This window comes from Coccinella septempunctata, chromosome 1 (genome assembly GCF_907165205.1).
Source record: "Coccinella septempunctata chromosome 1, icCocSept1.1, whole genome shotgun sequence".
In the NCBI taxonomy this organism is placed as follows: Eukaryota; Metazoa; Arthropoda; class Insecta; order Coleoptera; family Coccinellidae; genus Coccinella; species Coccinella septempunctata.
Window position 1 is genome coordinate 21,714,682 of NC_058189.1, and position 19,340 is coordinate 21,734,021.

At 38.1% G+C, this 19,340-nt stretch overlaps 1 protein-coding gene across 1 annotated transcript in view; it reads right to left on the minus strand.

Moving 5' to 3' along the window:
* Positions 1-19,340, minus strand: part of LOC123323050 (intraflagellar transport protein 122 homolog) — a 216,085-nt gene that overhangs the window by 184,016 nt on the left and 12,729 nt on the right. Inside the window, exons 2-5 of the mRNA XM_044911251.1 lie at positions 19,018-19,215; positions 13,464-13,745; positions 13,021-13,185; positions 12,848-12,968 (exon numbers count right to left, since the gene is read on the minus strand). Coding sequence (XP_044767186.1) covers positions 12,848-12,968; positions 13,021-13,185; positions 13,464-13,745; positions 19,018-19,215 — 766 coding nt within the window. The remainder of the gene's footprint in view (positions 1-12,847; positions 12,969-13,020; positions 13,186-13,463; positions 13,746-19,017; positions 19,216-19,340) is intronic.

Sequence of the window (19,340 nt, forward strand, 5' to 3'; positions counted from 1 at the left end):
ATGAATAAAAATGATCTGAATAGAAAGAACCTCAACCGACATAGCCAAGTTCTGAAAAATGCCCTGAAAGATCTAAGAACAAGCAGATGGAACAAAAGGGTTCAAGAACTGAATACAATCGATCATTTTGCATGGAGAATGCAAAAAAGCCTACGAGGAGAAAAGACTAAAATTCCACCCCTACACGGAGAAAGGGGAATGGCGTATACCAATACTGATAAGGCGGATGCATTGGCGGACTCGATCGAACGAGAATCGAGAATAAATTACAGGATAGACGACGATAATGAAGATATGGAAGAACTGGTTGAATAAATGATGAAGAAATGGATGAATTACCAGCGACTACTGAAATAGACAAGCCAACATCGCCAAATGAAATCAGGGAAATAATTAGAAGTTTGAAGAAGAGGAAAGCTCCCGGAAGCGATAAAATAACGAATGTTATGTTAAAGAAATTACCTAGAAAAGGTATAGCCGCTCTAACAAATATCGCGAATGGAATTATGAGGACAGAACACTACCCAGATAAATGGAAAACAGCAGAAGTCATAGTATTCAATAAACCATACAAAGAGAAGAAGTTCCCACAAAACTACTGTCTACTGTCGGCGTTAGGAAAATTAGTAGAAAGAATTATCGCCACTAGGCTAAATGAGACAGAGCAACAATTATTAAGGCTCACAGAATACATTACAGGGGGATTCCAAAATAAACAAGCTACAGGTCTTGTTTTCCTGGGATCGCCAGAGCATTCGACAGAGTATGGCATGAAGGATTAATATATAAGATGAGATGTGCTGGATATTCGATCAAAATATGCAAGTTGATCAGGAATTATCTCAAAAATAGAAGATTTTACGTGAAAGTGGGAGGAGAATGCTCCTCAACAAGAGATATAGAGGCTGGAGTACCCCAAGGGACAGTGCTTGGGCCACTTCTGTACAACATATACATTCACTATATTCCGAAGAATCCAAGAACTATGCAAACGTTATATGCTGACGACACAGGCATAGCAACTCGACACCGCAACCCAGAAGTAATAGAACGAGTTCTACAAGAAACGATTGACGAAACAAATGACTGGTGCATAAAGTGGATCAAGATCAATGGACAAAAGAGCCAAGCAATATTACTACAGAAAAAAAGACTAGACCCACAACGAAACCGGAAGTTGACGGCGAAGAAATCGACTGGAAAAATGAAGCCAAATATTTAGGAATAACGCTTGACAAAGGACTTACTTGGAAAAGTCATATCAAACAGGCAATCGACAAAACGAAAGCAGCGATGAATAAAATCTACTCTCTGATAGGAAGAAGAAGCCACATGTCTAACGAGACAAAATTGAAGATAATCAAAGCCGTTGCTAGGCATCAACTGACTTATGGATCAGTTTCCTGGGGTTTCGCGGCAAAGACCCATATCAAAAGAATTCAGGCCACTGAAAACAAGCTGCTACGATGTGCAATAGATGCACCTTGGTTTGTCAGGAATAGACAGATTTATAAGGACCTGAAATGGGAAACCATAACGGAATTCATGAACAGAAAAGCAGAGAAATTATTCGAAACAGCGAAAAACCATCCGAATCAAGAACTCAGGATACTAGTGGACTACGACCCAGAGGAAGACAAAAGGAGAATGCGAATTTACCGAAGGAGACCAAGAGATCAATTAAAAAGAGATTAAAATAACAACAGAAACTTATTGAAAAATTCAATAAAGTGTTAATCCAATAGAGGATAAACACATAAATCCCAGCACGATAGTGTGCGAGAAGAAAACCGACCAAGAGATCAACGGTTTATAGGCAAATGCCCGGAACCAAAATTCAAGAAGCAGTTTAGGGTTTTTAGTGGGTCTCGAGCTCAGGAGAGTGAGAAACCCCACACTGTTCTCCCTCAGGAGATGAGGGTGGTTCGTCTGTCTTGCAGATTTTCCCCCTGCTACACCAAAAAAAAAAAGTCGAAATCCATAAAACTTTTGCATTTCTGAATATATTGAAGGCAATTGAGAATCTTTGAATGGACGTATAAAAGTCATAATTTCCCCTTAATGGGCCCTTCATGCAAGGAATGCTTCCTGCATACTACGCCCTGAAAATTTTATCCACTTCGTAGCACTGAAAATAAAAATCAATGAATGACCGAGTCACATGTTATCAGTTTTAATACTTACATTTCCATTTTCCTTAGTGAAATTCGTTTCATTTGATCCACAGTTCTTCACCATTCAATAATTTTCGAAGGATATTCTGCGCTTTTCGCCAAGAAATTAGACACAAATTTCAATAATCAGCAACTAGAACGGGCTTGAAAAATAAAAGGCGATACGAGGTTGTCTATGGATACGAGAATCAAAACATTCAAAACCTGTTTGATCAAAATGGCCATATGACTCTGACATCTCGCAAAATTTCATATGTGCCTCGAATTAAAATTTTAACCAATCTTAGGGCCTTAAAAACACATTCGAATTACATATGGCGCTCACATAACTCTAGTCGCTTCGTTTCCTATCTTTCTACTTTATAATCTTTGCAGTTGGTGTTATAGGCCTGTGGATACAAAACGTCTTCGACTCGCTAAAAAAAAACCTTAACTGCTTCTTCATAGGTTTCGGGAATTTTGCCTATTAACCAGTTGACTCTTATGGTTTCTGGACTCTCACACGATCATAGTCGTGTTGATAGTTGTATGCTGCCTATAGCTTTTATAGGTTAAGCTCTTCTTTGGTTTCATTTAAATCCTTAACTGATCTCTCGGTCTTAGGTGGTAGGTTCTTGACCTTCTAGCTTCTTCCGTTGGATCGTAGTCGACTAATCTTCGTACTTCCTCGTTTGGATGTTGTTTGGCTTTGTCGAATATCCTTTCCGCCTTGCTCTTCATAAATTTTGTAACTGGTTCCCATTCCAAGTCCTTGTAGATTTGTTTGTTCCTAACAAACCCGGGTACGTCCATCGCCATTCTAAGGAGTTTATTCTCAGTGGCCTGTATTCTCTTGATGTGGGTCTTGGCTGCGAAGCCCCATGCCGCCGAACCATATATGAGTTGTGGTCGCGCAATAGTTTTAATCATCGTCAACTTGATGTTCTTATTCATATGACTTCTTCTGCCTATGGGTGGATAAAGTTTACTCATTGCGGCTTTTGTTTTATCAACAGCACATTTGATGTGGTTTTTCCATGTAAGTTCTCTGTCAAGCGTCACTCCTAGGTATGTTGCTTCATTTTTCCATTCAACCTCTTCTCCATCAACTTCAAGGTTTTCTTCCATCCTCAATCTTCTCTTTTGCAGTAATATTGCTTGAGTCTTTCTTCCATTGATTTGGATTTTCCATTTGATGCCCCATTTGAATAATTCATCTATGGCTTCCTGCAGTCTCCGGTGTATGATCTCTGGGCGTCGATGTCTGAACGCTATTCCTGTGTCATCTGCGTACAGGGTGAGCATATTTCTAGCATTCTTCGGGATATCATAAACGTATATTACGTAAAGCAGAGGTCCAAGTACCAATCCTTGAGGCACTCCCGCTTCCAATTGTCTGGTTTGAGAGGTTGCTCCATCTATCTTCACATGAAAGTTTCTATTCCTCAAATAGTTCCTAATAATCTTGCATTCAGCCTTTTGGCGATAAACCTCTCGACGACTTTTCCTAGTGCTGATAGTAGGCTGATTGGTCTATAATTTTGAGGAAATTTCCGTGTCTTTCCAGGCTTGTTGAAAACTATCATTTCTGCAGTTTTCCATCTTTTTGGGTAGTATTCGGTCCTCATCACTCCGTTTGTTATATTCGTCAAGGCTGCTATTCCTTTTCTAGGCAATTTCTTCAACATATAATTCGTTATCCTATCTTCTCCTGGTGCTTTCCGGTTTTTCAGTTTCATTATGATCTCTTTGATTTCTGTTGGTGAAGCCGGTTTTGGAATGATTTCGGTTTCCGATGGTTCCATCATCAGTTCTTCGTTTGCCTCCACTTCTTCTTCTAGATCTTCATTGTCATCATCATTTCTGTAATTTATTCTGGCTTCTCTCTCAATTGAGTCGACAAGTGCTTCGGCTTTTTCAAGTCTCGTATATACCATTCCGTTTGCTCCATGCAGTGGAGGTATAACTGTCTGTTCTCGTCGTAAGCGTTTTTGCATTTTCCAAGCCGAGTGATCTATTGTATTCAGTTCGCTTAATCTCTGGTGCCATCTGTTATTACGCAGTTCTGTTAAAGCATTTTTCAATATCTGACTATGCTTATTCAGTTTCTTCTTATCTTCTTCTCTTTTGGTTGTTCTGTAGATTTTTCTGAGTTTCTGTTCTTTTTTATAAGTTCCTTTATATCCCTTGGCGTATCTCCATGTGAATGTTTCGGAATTGGTTTCCTTATTCTCTTGGTGCTTTCTTCATAGGCTTCTTTCATTTGTTTTTCCAATTTTTCAACTGCTTCATCTAATTCATCCCGGGTGTTTATTTGGGGAATTTCCGTGATTTTTTCCTGAAGTAAATTCTTATATTTCTCCCAGTCTGTGCGATCCTTGGTTTGTGTCTCTTCTTCGTTTCTTGGGCCATGTCCCACTATGAATTCTATGGGATTGTGGTCTGAAGTTCCGTCTTCTATTGTATCAATGCTGATTTCTCCAGTGATGTCTTTCATTACGACAATGTCCAGTACATCGGGTAGTCCATTTACTCTTGGTATGTAGGTCGGTATATCAGGTCCTATCACAACTGCATTAAGTTTTTCAGCATAAATCTTCAGTCTTCTCCCGTTGGTATTTTCCACCCTAGTGCTCCATTCCTGCGATTTGCAGTTAAGATCACCAATTATGATTTTCGGGTGTCTTCCTTCTAGTAGCATTTTTAGATCCTCTTCCAGCATGTCCTTATCCGGTGATTTATAAGTCGAAATAATCTTCACTTGTCCTCGATTGGTATTCACAATAATCGATATTGCTTCTACTTCTTGACCATTGAATATTTGGTCGAAATGGTGATCCATATTCCTTCTAGCCAGTATAGCAACGCCACCTGTGCTGTTAGGTCTATAATTTCGGTAGATATCGTAATTGGGAAATGCTATCCGAACGTTGGGATTAAGTCTTGTTTCTTGGAGAGCTATGACATCCGGTCTCTTCTCTTCAATCAGTTCTTCGAATTCTGGTCTGCGGGCTCTCAATCCTTCGACGTTCCAAGAGACGATTATAAGATTGTTCTTCATCGTCGTATCAGCCATTAAATATTCTTAATAATTTGCTGCATCTTCTTTATCAATCTCTTTCTCCAGATTCTGCATCATCGTGCTGAGGAGGTTTTTCGTGAACTTATCCAGTTCCTCAGTGATTCCAGAAATTCCTTTTCTGGTTTCGGCTTTTTTGACGGTTTTTGCCTTTTCCGTCCTTTTCTCTGGTTACTTCGTCTCTTTGACTGCTTTGGTTGCAGTTTCCTGGGGTTTCTTCACTTCCGAAGAGTTTTGGGCTGGCTTCGGAGTATTTTGTGTTGGCCTCGAGCTGGTTTGGTTCGATCTCTTGGTCTTTTTAGTGACCAATTTCCATTCGCTACATCCCTTGTAGCTGGCTGGATGTCCTTGCGCTCCACAGAGAGCACAAGAAGCATTTCGCTCCTCGTTCTCCCTGGTAAGCGTACACTCCTTGGAGCTGTGATTACCGGAGCATTTAACGCACCTCCATGGAAAAGTGCACTTACTTTGGGCATGTCCATATCGCTGACAGCGATATGGCCCGGTCGTCCTTATCTTAGGTTCAACAACACAGTTCATGTTGTAGAGCTTTCTCACCTCGAAGATACCCTTATTCCGGGTTTTAACCAGCAATAAGGGCATCGGCTTTTTTGTTATATTTGAGGTCATCCTTATGACCTCAGCATCGACGATCCGTTGATCCTTGAGGTCGTCAAGGATCGTCGGGATATCTGCATCCAGCGGTAGGTATCTCGCTACCGAGAAAATTTCTTTTCCTCCTCTCGTTGGAGAGTGTAAAACTCTCTGTTGATTTTGTGGAGGAATTCAGTCATCCTTCGGTGATCTTGTGGGGTTTGTGGGACGACCCTAATTCCGTCCTTCGCAGTTGTCGCTCTGCTATAGTTAATGCCGTTTCGCATTAACGCGTTGGAAATTGACGTCCATTCGGACGTACCTCTCAGGGTGACTGGGGGGATTTTTTCTTTCCTCTCCTCCACTGGAGTAGTTTTCTGTTGGGCTGGGGTTTCCAAGACTCTTTTTTTGTTCGAGTCTTCATTGGACGAGGAGCTATCCTTTCTCACTCTTTTGGCGGGTGGGGAAATTTTGTTTTGAGGGGTTTTGACCACCTCCATCTTCTGTTTTTGAACCGGTAAGGTCATTTCTTGGACATTTTTCGAAACAATGTTCTTTTTGAGTGCTTTGGAGTAAGGACTTTCCTTATTTCTCTCCTGCAACTCGAGCCTCTCCCTGAGATTTTTAATCTCAGCAACTAAGCTAGATACGCATCTATCTAGCTCATTCACCCTCGCTTTCAAACTTGCGTTCTCTACTCTCAAAATATCGTGTTCGGACACGACATTAGCGATTCCTAGCGCGTCTTCTTCCATTACGGAATCGGAGTCCGAATGGTCAGACATTTTAAAATCTAGTCAATAATTACTTTGCTACTCAAAGCAATTGGAATTAAAATTCCGATAACAAATATAGAACCTACACAAACTTCACAGTCGGAATCAAATATTCCGTAGCTTTGTTAGTGGGCACTTTCACCTCGACTTTCTCTTCCGCTTTCTCTTTTATAGCACTAGGAGCACAACATAGACATAGAGACATGGACTGTGCCTTCCCTTTATATCTATGCATGAAATACGGTCAAAAAAAGTGACAGAGAGAAAAACACGTCGGGAATGCAGTTGTCTTTTTCTAGAATTTTGATTGGTCTACACTCACCTCTATGTGAACAAAAAAGAGAAAGGTATGTCCCGACGAGCTTTTCTCTCTCTCTAATAAATAGCCAATTTCATGCTGGCATTACTCAGTCCATGTCTCTATGTCTATGGAGCACAATAGCACGTCTTCTTTTGTCAAGATTTCACTCGAGACTGACGTCTTCGAAATACGATAGCTATATGTTTATATTTTGAACAAAACCGAAACAATAAACCACATGCAACGATTGGTTGAAAGAATTGTGTTTTCCGAAGGTATACGAATGGTGCCGAATTGTTGAGCAGCGTTGGCAATATTTTTTAAAATGTATATAATCCCAGGTTTTCGTTTCCTTTCGAGAGGAAATGTGATATTATTATTTCAATTTGAAATGTATCAGCTATTGAATAAATGATGATACTGACAATACCAATGCTTAGTGATATGTTCTAAGCGAAGGTACAGATTGAAATTATGTTCATAAATTTAATATAAAAAAATGAGGAGAAGACGAAGAAAGAAGTTTGGCAACGTTGTTTATTTAACAACCCACTTCGAATGGTCGACATATCTACATATTCTTGAAACGGCGTTGTTATTAGGCGATTTATGTGAGAATGGTGATAGACAATGATTATTTGGAAGGACAAACTGCAAAAATGATATATTGCTGTGAGGTTTGCAAAGAAATCGGCAGTAAAGGCAGTGGGAAATCCATTCACTGGTAAGTTAACAAAAACAAACATTATGTTTCCATAGGCGTAGCTTGGGACTAGCTCTTTTCATTCGTATTGTTTAACTCATAACCAAATAATTTTTCCTCTCATTAGAATGCCTAGTGATACTGCTCGACAAAGATTGTGGATATGGACCAGTTAAAACTTACAAAATCTTTCAAGGTATATGTTTGCTCTGGCCATTTCTATGATGAAGATTTCATCCTTATATCAGAAAAAAAATGTTTGAAAACTTAAGCTTTTCCATCCAGGATTTCATCGCCTGATCCTGGTGTGTGTACTGAATACTTTAAATGTATTAAGTGAAATCAATCATTTAAATAATGTTACTATAATGAATCTTGGGTACTAAGAACCCTAATATCTTATCTTTTGATTTCATTTCAAGTAACACATTAGCAGCTTCAGACAAAAGGCCCATGTCCCCCAGGACTCATCAGATGTTGGTAGAGTTGGGGAGTCCTCAAAACTGAGTGGTTCTGAATTATCAAAAACTTCAGATACATAATGATTCCAAGCCTTAGAAGAAGAATACATTACAGAGTAAAGGGTTGGTCAAACGGCAGTACTTCAAATGGAAAAATTAATTATATTCTGAGCAAATTTTGAAATGAAACATTGAATTTGTTGAATCTGACATTACGATTTTCGGCATCGGGAATAGATTTATATCCTATTCCACTGGAATAAGAACGCAGCTGAATATGGAACGATGTGCTCCATTGGCAGATAATGCAAACAATCTGTAGAGAAGATATTTTGAGCAATGTTACCTTTATCTTGCATAAGATCAAGCTCTGAATGAAAAGGTGCTGCAACGTTATTTATTCTATTTCATATCTAAATACAACAATATAGTGGTACACAATAATGATTATTTTAAGACTTATGGATTGTTATTACATTATTTTCTTTCAGAATTTCAATGATTAATATAACAATTTTTTTCTTGTAATAGTGTGATACTCAACTCTATTCAATTGTGCAACATGGTTGAAAACAAAATAATACTCGATTCAAGTTCAGCAGTGAATTTAGTAATGTCCTGTATTGAATGTTATGTAAATATAAATTTATCTCTCATCAATGGTTCAGCAATTCTTTCAAATGGAATCTTCCTGTATTGAAAAATTTGTCATGGAAATGGTGATAACGAGAAGCCTCGGAAACAAGTCGCTGTCTGGGGATCGTCAGGGCATGTCTGGAGCCGGCGCTGGACATGACAGGGGACGTCGGTGGTAGGATGTTGAGCAAGCGGGCTCCTGCTGCAAAAGAAGCACCAAAGCAACAACAGCAACAAACGAGTCCAATTCAATTGCCGACTCGAACCGCTGAATGTGCTGCGCAGGATATTCAGCCAGTGCTCACCCAAGCAGGGTTAGTTGGAAAGCGCATCACGGGAGCATCACGGGAGCAGGGCAGAACACGAACAAGTATAGGAAAAGGCTCGTTGAGGAATTCTGCAACGCCTACCCAAATCTCAATATCCCTGAACAATGGGTGGCAGACTAGTACCGCGTAATTCTGAGAAATGACGCAATTAAACAAGAACTTCAGCGTCCGCTAGCAATAAAAAGCAACATCAGCACCTCTGATGAAATTCACATGCCTGGGGGACAACAGCCAGAAGAAATTGATACTGAAAGTCCATCTTGCAACGCAAGTGAGCCTGAATACCAGGATAAGGATGAACTCCACCGACAAGTTGACTCTGACATGAGAAGATAATTTGCCGAACTGGAAGGAACAGATCCTCTTCCTCGAATAGCACCTCCCTGACTCAATACATCCAAGAAACTGTCACTCATAATGAACATCTTGAATAAGGACGTTTTACCTGAGTACCTACAGAACGGAAGTTCATTGGAATATCTGCATCTAGTTTTTTACTGTGCAACGCTAACAGCGAACACCATATGGGCAAAAAATCGCCGAACGAACAACGATGGTCCAAAATTACACAAATTTCATGCGCCACCTAACAGAAACGTCTTCAACACAAAACAGAGAGACTAAGAAGAGACATTGGACGACTGACGGAGTACTTGAACAGGAATAGCGGAAGAAAGGTTGTGAAAGCTGCCAAAGAAATCATGGATAGAAAGAGAACACACACAGAACGAGAGGCGGAGAATGCTACAGCTCACCACTGCCTCTACACTCTGAAGCAAAAGTTAAGTATGTATGCAGAACGCCTTAAAATATATAAATGCAATTATAGCCGGAAAAGAGACAATAATTCATTCGAAAAGTCGGAAGAAACTTTCTACCGGTCACTCACATCGTCTGATGGAGAAAATGGAAAGTCACCACCAAAGAAAGCCATTGAACAATTCTGGACCGAACCATTATCAACGAAACCTCAGTTCAATGGAGATACCGGATGGATTGAAGATGAAAAGTCTGAAGCTATAAAATATAAGCCGATGCAACATGACATGATCACAATTGAAGAAGTAAAATCAGCTATCAGAGGACTATACAACCGGAAAACACCTGGGCCTGATGGATTACGGAACTTCTGGATCGAGCAACTTTGGTTCATGCTGATCCAATTCTCCGAACTCGCACGAAGCTTACAGAGCTCCTAAGGGGTACTTCGGTACCTATGGAGGATCAGGATAATATGAATATGAATATGCATGAGAAATTGACCTCCGCAATAAAAGATGTCATTGAAAATCCTGAAAGAATGCCAATATTCCTTACACATGGCACAACGTACCTGTTACCTAAAGACCAAAGGAATACAGAAGACCCATCCAAGTACCGACCAATCACATGTCTTCCAGCGATGTACAAATTAATTACATCGTGCATTTCAAATCGAATTCACAACCATTGCGAAAGGAATAACATCATCGCCATGCAACAGAAAGGATGCACCAAAGAGAGCCGAGGGTGCAAAAAACAACTAATAATTGATTCAGTTATCTGCAATCAAGCGTTCTCCAAGCGAAGGAATCTATACGCTGCGTACATAGACTACCAGAAAGCATTCGATTCGATACCTCACGAATGGCTCTCGAAGATCTTGAAGATTTACAAGTTGGATCCTAATATTGTTAAGTTCCTGAAAAACGCCATGTCAACCTGGCGTACTAGTCTTCAAATGAAAGCAGCAGATGGCTCCATTACAACAGGACCTATTCCAATAATACGCGGACGCAACAGATGCTGAAAATGGTTGAAGGATTCTCGAAGACATCAAAATGAAGTTTGGACTAGAAAAATGTCGACTGCTGAACATAACGAAAGGAAAAATAGAAGAGGAAGGTGCAGAAATTGAAGCATTAAGGGAAGGAGACAAATACACGAATCTAGGCATGAAACAGGCAAGAAAAATCAATCAGAGCTCTTTGAAGAATGAACTAACGGAGGAGTTCACCCGAAGATTGAGAAGGATAATGAGAACTGGCCTCAACTGCAAGAATCTGATAAAAGCGTTTAATACCTACGCTTGCTCGGCGCTAAGCTACTCAATCGGTATCATCTCTTGGACCACCACCGATTCAGCAGCCTTATAGAGAAAAATAAGGACGATGCTGCCTAAACACAATAAACATAACCCCAAAAGCTCAATAGAACGGACAGAGCTGCCACGACATCTTGCGGGTAGAGGGATTGTTGATTTGTCCAACCGTATGTCCCAGGAAATTGAAGGACTTCGAAAATATTTCCTGAGCAAGGCTGCTTCGTCAGAACTCCATCGAGTAGTTTGTATTACTGATAGTTCTACACTGTCAAAGCTACAACAGGACCGCTTGGAAACCGTCGAACACTCTGCAGAAAGTAAAATGCAAAAACTGATTAGCAAACCTTTGCATGGAAGGCATCAGAACGAGGTCAACCATGATTACGTCGACAGATCTGCGTCGAACTACTGGTTGACTTCCGGAAGGTTGTTTCCTGAGACAGAGGGCTTCATGTTCGCCATCCAGGATCAGGACGATAGCTGTCGTTATGGCTGTGCGACACATGAAACTATCCAGCACATCACCGAGGGATGTCAGAAGTTCGCGGGCACGGAGTACAAGAGTAGACATGATGCTGTTGCCAAGATTCTTCACCAAGAGCTGGCATTAAAACACAGATTTCTGAGTTCGAAAAAGATTTCTTATTACAATTACCATCCGGATGCAGTATTGTAAAATGAACACCACAAGCTCTACTGGGATCGCAAGGTTCTCACAGACCGGAAATTAATTCACAATAGACCAGACCCCATATTACTCAATGGGGATGAGGACAGAGCACCATTCATCGACGTGACGATTCCAAATAATAACAATCTTCTAGATAGACACACCGAAAACATTTCAAAATACAGAGATCTAGAGGAACAAACCAAGAGACAGTGGAAGCTGAAAGATATAAAGACCATCCCTATTGTTATTTTATCTACAGGCCTGATACCGAAGAAACTACCAGAGAACTTGAAACTTCAGTTGAACGAAAATATTTATAGAGTCATGCAGAAGGCGGCAATGCTGTGAACGGCGAGAACTGTACGCCAGTACATGGCGAATGCAGAGTAACACCGTCTGCTTCGACAGGAAATGCGGGTGCATCAGGAATCCAACCGACAGCAATAAGCCGAGGAGCGGCCCGAACCCGACCACCACCACGGGCTCAAAAACCTGGAAAGGGCTCCAACAGAGCTTAATCCTTTTGATATCTGAGATATCTGGGATAAGTGAATGTTCCTCTGGAGAGGAGTGTGAAAGCCGCAAGGCTATAAAGTCATAATAAATATTTCTTCGAAAATTTATATTGGGCAATTCAGGTGGGACACCACGACGCAAACCAAAATTTCATAAGAAAATGGAACCGAGTATAATTTTTGTTAACATGATGACACCTAAAGATTTCTTCAGTTTTTACTTACAGTAATTTATGTACAGATTACGCTGTACGTTATGGTAATTGGAATTCTGGATGTGATCTGTAGCTTACAGGAAGCCGTACCTAGTTAGGATAACTAGTTCAAAAGTAAGACTATAAATAAGATAGTTACAGGAAAATTTTCAGAATTGTACGAATCTGTAAATCGAACACGTTCAGATCGATCGTACGCTACAGATTCGTAACTGAACGGATGAAAAGCAGAATACAACCATAAGTCTTGAATTTCAATAACCATCGGAAAACGTTTGAACTTTCACATCAGTATGTGTTATACATATTATTAACTTGTGCCTACTTACCTGGTAATTTTTGTTTGAATGGAATGATCTCAGATACTTTTATGGCCAGGGAATTATTGCCACTAAAAGCAAGCATATCCTCATATAGACTATTGAATGCAACACTGTTGACACTGGGCTCCTACAAAAAAATTTATATCATTTTTTTTAGTATGGATTTGAGTAGGAATTACCTGATATATAAGACTTCTGTTCATATTATTGAAAACTTGGCATAATCCTGAATCATCTACGACTGCTAATTTTTCCCTGCAAGAGCTCAAATCAAGACAGCGAACTGGATTATTAATTTTAACTTTCATAAGGGGGTGAAGATTATCTAAGTGTACTTCCCACACCTGAGAAAAGTTGAAAAAAAATTACATTATCACTAAATAAAAGTACATTTATAATAGAAAATTATATCTATCCACTGGATTTATTTTAAGAAATTTAAAGGAATCTTGAAGGATACTCATAATGTTCTAGAAAGATTCAAACACAGAATTTCACAAGCAAGCTTATCTGAACTTTAATTTTTTTTGGATTGAAAGTTGAATCCCAAATTCTTGATTTCTATAACTGAATATAAATTTCACCGATAAAGGATATAACATTTATAAGATTTACTACATACTTGACCATTCTTCAATCCTAAAATAAGTCCTTCATTTCCAGGTGGCCCTCCTGTCACTTTAATATATCTTATAAAACTAGAAAAATTCCACTCTTTATCTATAGACCCATTAAAAGACATACTCAATAATTTCTTATCTTGACAAATAACCAAGTGCTCGGAGCAAACAACCAAGAGGCTGCAGTCTATCTTTTGCATAAATTTTTCTTTTGCTCTATAGTGCATATCATTTGAATCATTCGAAAATAATTCATAGATGATAATTCTTTCAGGGAGTTGAACCTACAAGAAATCAAAGTGAAGCAGCTATTATTTTCTGATGGATAGAAACATAAAGGATAATTCTTTTTCTTTGAACTATATACATCTTAATAAATGAGCAGTTAGTTCGACTCATAGGTGTGCGTAGGGCTTTTCATTAGGGGGTGCCAAACAAAATGGCGAGACAGGGAGGGGGAAAAAACGCATCGCAAACATAACAAATCGTAAATCCCGACACCGTTACTCTGTGAGACTGTATTCATAAAGTTGTGAAGTAACACAATTTCGGCATCACCGATAAAAAATTTAAAAAATACATCAGCCCCATCTCATGCCAGGGCACCACCCCTGCGCACGCCCATGCTTCGACTCTTCAATAATACGCTGTTGATATAATAACCAAGTGTAAGTTTCAAAATAGTTATACTTATATTTTGATAAGGCGGTTACATGTCACTGCGACCTTAACGTCTATTGTGCCCCCCATCAGATCAAGCTTTTGAATGGAAACACATATTTCCATTCAAATATTTCCTCTGAATTGAGAATATATAATATGCATATTATATGTCCCCCCGAGTATTTCAGTGAAAAAATCATCAATGAGCACGAACTATTTTCGGGGATATGAAGTTTTTAAGATTACCGAAAGTCGAGGCTGGAAGAATTTTTCCGAATTCCAGCCGGCATTCCCAAACAATTTTTTTTCAGATAGCACCTCATCCCCTTTCCACTTCAGTGACTGATTTAATTTTTTTTCTGATACGTCGACGGCCATCCAGAAAAAATTCACTGAGGTTTTAGTCTATGCGGTCAATAGGCATACCAAAACACCGCTTCTCCTTTCCATTTTACCCCACAAGTGACCAATTAATTTTTTTCCTAACACTTGGCCGGCCATTCAAAAAAAAATAATTGCAGTTTTAGTGTACATGAAACACCAAAAATATATTTATGTTGGTCACACTGTCACCTCTTCCGGTACAGATTTTGTCTTTCTCTAACACTTCGTTTGCCATCCAAAAAGCAATACAGCTGGTTTTGATTTATGTGATCGATAATTACTAAATCAAATATCATATTATATTGTCGCATTATCACCTGGAATTCGTAAGACTTAATTATCCAACCACGAAATAAATATGGCAATAACTCGTATCTGCCCTGTAACGCCGATTCGACTGTCTCTAAGTCACAAGCCGTGGATAACTTCACAAAACCGGAAGACAATGACGATTTGTCATATTGCTTTTTTAGGATAACTTATACTTATAAACAATCTGAACTCAAATTATTTTCCAGTTTAACAGAGTTTGCTGAGAATTTCCTAAACTTCTGACACAATGAATTTGGGTGCTATTCATATCATATTGTAGCTTTGGCAATAGAAATTGCAGTTACCTCTTGATATTTTTTTAAATCATTGTAGATATTCAGTTAAACGTTCTGCGCTGATAGTTAACATAATCTATTTTTATGCTAATAATTAGGAGTACTTAGAGTTCTATAAAAGCCTCAAATTCTCTCTCAAATTTCTACAAGTAAACTTTTAAACATTAATCAACAACGACGACACTATTTATTTATTTTCATATTTGTGTTATGAGATGGCTATAACAAAGATTAACTATTTCGTTACTTTTTGGTTATATTGGTTATGTAAGATGGTAACCGATCGAATTCCGAATTTTCCAATATAGAATAGCGCAACGTTTAGCGTACAGTGTAATATTCCGTAAATTAAGTCGTGCGCTAACGCTATCACCGCAGCGTTATACAGGGTGCGTCTTTTACTCGTACGAATATTTTATCAGTAGATTCTTGTGGTCAAAAGAATCACATTTTCCCTTTATCATTCTTTCCGAATCGGCTCGGTTTAAAAGATACAGGTTGTTGAAAAATCATAAAAAATGTTATTTTAGTTCTATCTCACAAACGTTTTTATCGAATGAAATGAATGTTAGGAAGTTAGTTTTTCACTCGGTTTTTCATTTATTTGATTAATCTTTTACGAACACAATATACGACCCACGTCTTCCAGTTTTCTCATTATGACCATTACCCACCATGAAAATAACAAAAATTCGAAGAACCCAACACTTGAAACTGAGTTGGACGCTAACTAATGAATATTTGCCTTTTTCGAGCAATTTGATATTCTAAAGTATCTGTGAAATTTGAAATATGGGGTACTTTGGCTGAATACAACTCTGTTGAAAAGATCCACAGATTTGTAATGTCACAGATTTAGCTACTTATTCTGAAGGTAATTTGATTTATCCAGGGGTGGCACAGCTCATTATGAAAACTTAAAATGCCTATATATTTTTATCAGGGTGGAGCCGGAAAAAATGGTATAAGAACAAAATGTTCCTTTTGACCTCAACAACTCACCATGTATATGAACCCAATCTGCACATGGCGTACATGTCGATATAACGTTTGCGGTAATAGCGCGGGACAAAATTTGACACTGCAATAACTCTCTCATTAGAACTTTAAATTCGGTTTCCAACTTGTGTTGGTGAGTTGTTTGTAATTGCTGGAAAATAATTATTGTGTTGGCATTTTGAAATAATATGTTTTCATTCAAATAAATACATACATCTGAAATATTTAAATTCATTTATGTATTTCCACAAATTACATTAAATCATGTAAGTGAAATGATGGAAATGAATTTTTTTGATTTCAGTTCTTGTAAAATCTTCATCAAACGGCACCAACACCTTCAAAAAAGTGTTGGAGGAACTTGAGTTCAATTAATAATCCAATAATTCAATTCACTTCCTTCACAAATACCGAGATATGGAAGAAAATTTACAATAACATTGTTTTCCCAATAGTTTTCGTAAAGATAACTCATCATCTAGTTATCGCAGCGCCCCTATCAATAGTTGAAATCGCGAATAATAAAAACCTTTGTAGTTATGTCATAGGAAAGGTCCGAAAATTAACACGAATACGAACATGAACGAAATTCAGGTCAAATTATTTGTAGCAGCGTTACACTCGCAGGCAAAGAATTTTTACAATTTCAATGCCCTCGTTTTGCTCAGCACTCAGTTTCTTTTGCCCACATTTTGTACATTGAGCTATAGACTTATTCTCTTCTGACAATTGTTCCGTAGAATAAATTATATAGTTTTTCATGTCAATAACGAAATATAAGGAATGTAAAAAATATAGATTTTGGGGCTTGAAAGAAAAATCATGATATTTTCAGTACTGCCCTGCAAATATTGATATTTCATGAACCGTTTGAAAGGGCTTTCTGAAGCCCTGATCGAAATCCGACCTTGCATTCCAAAGTTATGGCCACCTCAAAGGACCCCGCACACTTACTTAGGAAAAGCGGGTCCAGTGAATTTTCCCCATTTCTACATATTATATTTATATCAACCTTAAGAACAATATATTCATTTTCACGAAGGTCTTACATCCGGTTTGTTCTATAGGGCGTATTGCAGCTACGGAAAAATGAATCTTTAAGTTTTGATGATAATTCTTCTAATTTTCAGAATTTCATCATGATGCCTTGGGTTCTGAATACCAAGATATCACAGATATCCAAACACCGCCCACCACGTTGAGTTTCGTTATACAGGCTATTCCATGAAGCTGTGTAAGTATGTGAATGTAACTTTGTTAGTGACTTTCAAAATATATTACCATGATGTATGTCCACCTCTGTAGGAAGTTTCATTAATGTACAAAGAACAGGTGCAAAATTATTCAGGTTTAAATTCGGATTTCATACAATTTTTCTGTGAAACTTATCTGTGGTTGAGATTGCTGTCAAAGAATATAAGTTTTCATCCAGTATAATATCCAAAGGTGTTTTTATTCAGGAATGTACAGGATGGACATAATTCTCTCCGAAAACTCCTAAATTATCAATAATAATAATAATAATAATCGCTTTTGTCTTTGGAGATACCTTCAATTTTCAACGAAATAACTCTAATAATTCCACTCTCTAACCGGGAGATTCTTTTAGAACAGGCCCGGTCTTCCAAGTGATGATTCAATCGTTCTTCAGATGTTCGAGGAACGCTACAGGACCCTAATGTTGGGGAATCATCTCCCATAGATGTACGGTTATTATACATTGAAAATTAATTAAAAAAAAATCAGGAGCAAATTAGAACGGTCTGATGAGCAAAATGAAGCAAAACGAGAGCTTTCAAAACCAATATTGGAATGATTCGTTGAGGTGTTTATTTATATTCCTAATTTGTTGTCATAAAACCGACGTTTCGATCACACATCGGACCTTCATCAAGGTTTAATGATCATACAGGAACAAGGTCAAAAGGTAGTATTTGAACATAAATAGGCATAAAATTAAATGTTCTCTCTCACAATTGCAATTTTTCTCAAGGAATCTAAGAACGAACGTCAACAAATCTTATCGCTTATCGGAGGCAAAGGAATATCCTGTATGATCATTAAACCTTGATAAAGGTCCGATATGTGACCGAAACGTCGGTTTTATGACAACAATTTAGGAATATAAATAAGCATAGTCCAAATACCTGATAAATTGTTTTAATGTTCTCATAACGTTTTTGTCTTTGAAGTTACAGATTTGAAACTTGAACCTACTAAGGCAATTTCATACGTAGAATCTACTGACGAAAGATATTTTTATAATTCAAAAATAACAAATTCAATAAAAGTTTGCATTTAAAAAAATGAATGATTCGAATGAAAAAATATTTCGAGCTCGTCAGTGTAAGCTACGTAAAAAAGTGCCTGTAGAAGTTTCAAGTTTCAGATTTGTAACTTCAAAGACAAAAAAGTTATGAGAACTCAACGAAATTGTTAAACTCAAAAATGAAGCACCGTAAAAGGCGGTTTTCACCATTCTTTGTTTCTCCAAAAGAGCTCAGAAATGTGTCATCCCTTTTCTTCTAGCTACTATAGTTCTCGAGATCCCTTCAGTAGACAACGAATTTTGCCCACCGTGTACATAGATAAGCAAAATAAACTGAATGGTGAGCAACGAGGGCATAGAAATTGTAAATATTCTTTGAGGTGCCCTCTGAGTGTAACGCCGCTATTATTTGTACATGCAGGAACTTCAACGAAAGGTACCCTGGTCTAGAATCTATGAAGAGGAAAGTTTTCTCAGCTTCATAACGAAAACGTCAAAAAAATTTTCTTCAGCAGCAGTTGTATTTCATATTGTAAAAGATTTTTCACTGAATACATATACCCAATACTGAAGGAGGAATTTGTGTTCAAGATGAACGAAAAATACTACTTAGTAAGTGCTAAAAATACTCACAGCTAATCTATGCTTGTAAATTGCAATTTTTTTTATTAGGTCTCTACATTTTATCCTGACTTTCTGTTCGGTGATAAGATGCTGTATAATTATATCAGTCATATTTTCTCTGAATGCATATCTTTCTTTGAATAATCCATGCACAGTATTGAAAATGAGTTGATAATATGCCAACGTGCCATCTTCACATCCAATTGCCTAGAAAAAGAAACCTTGGTTCAATAAAGCTCACTGTGGATCAAATGATTTGTACTGTCTCATTGCAAATAATTGGAGCTTATGAGATTGAATTGGTTAATAGATGCATATTTGCTGCAATAATA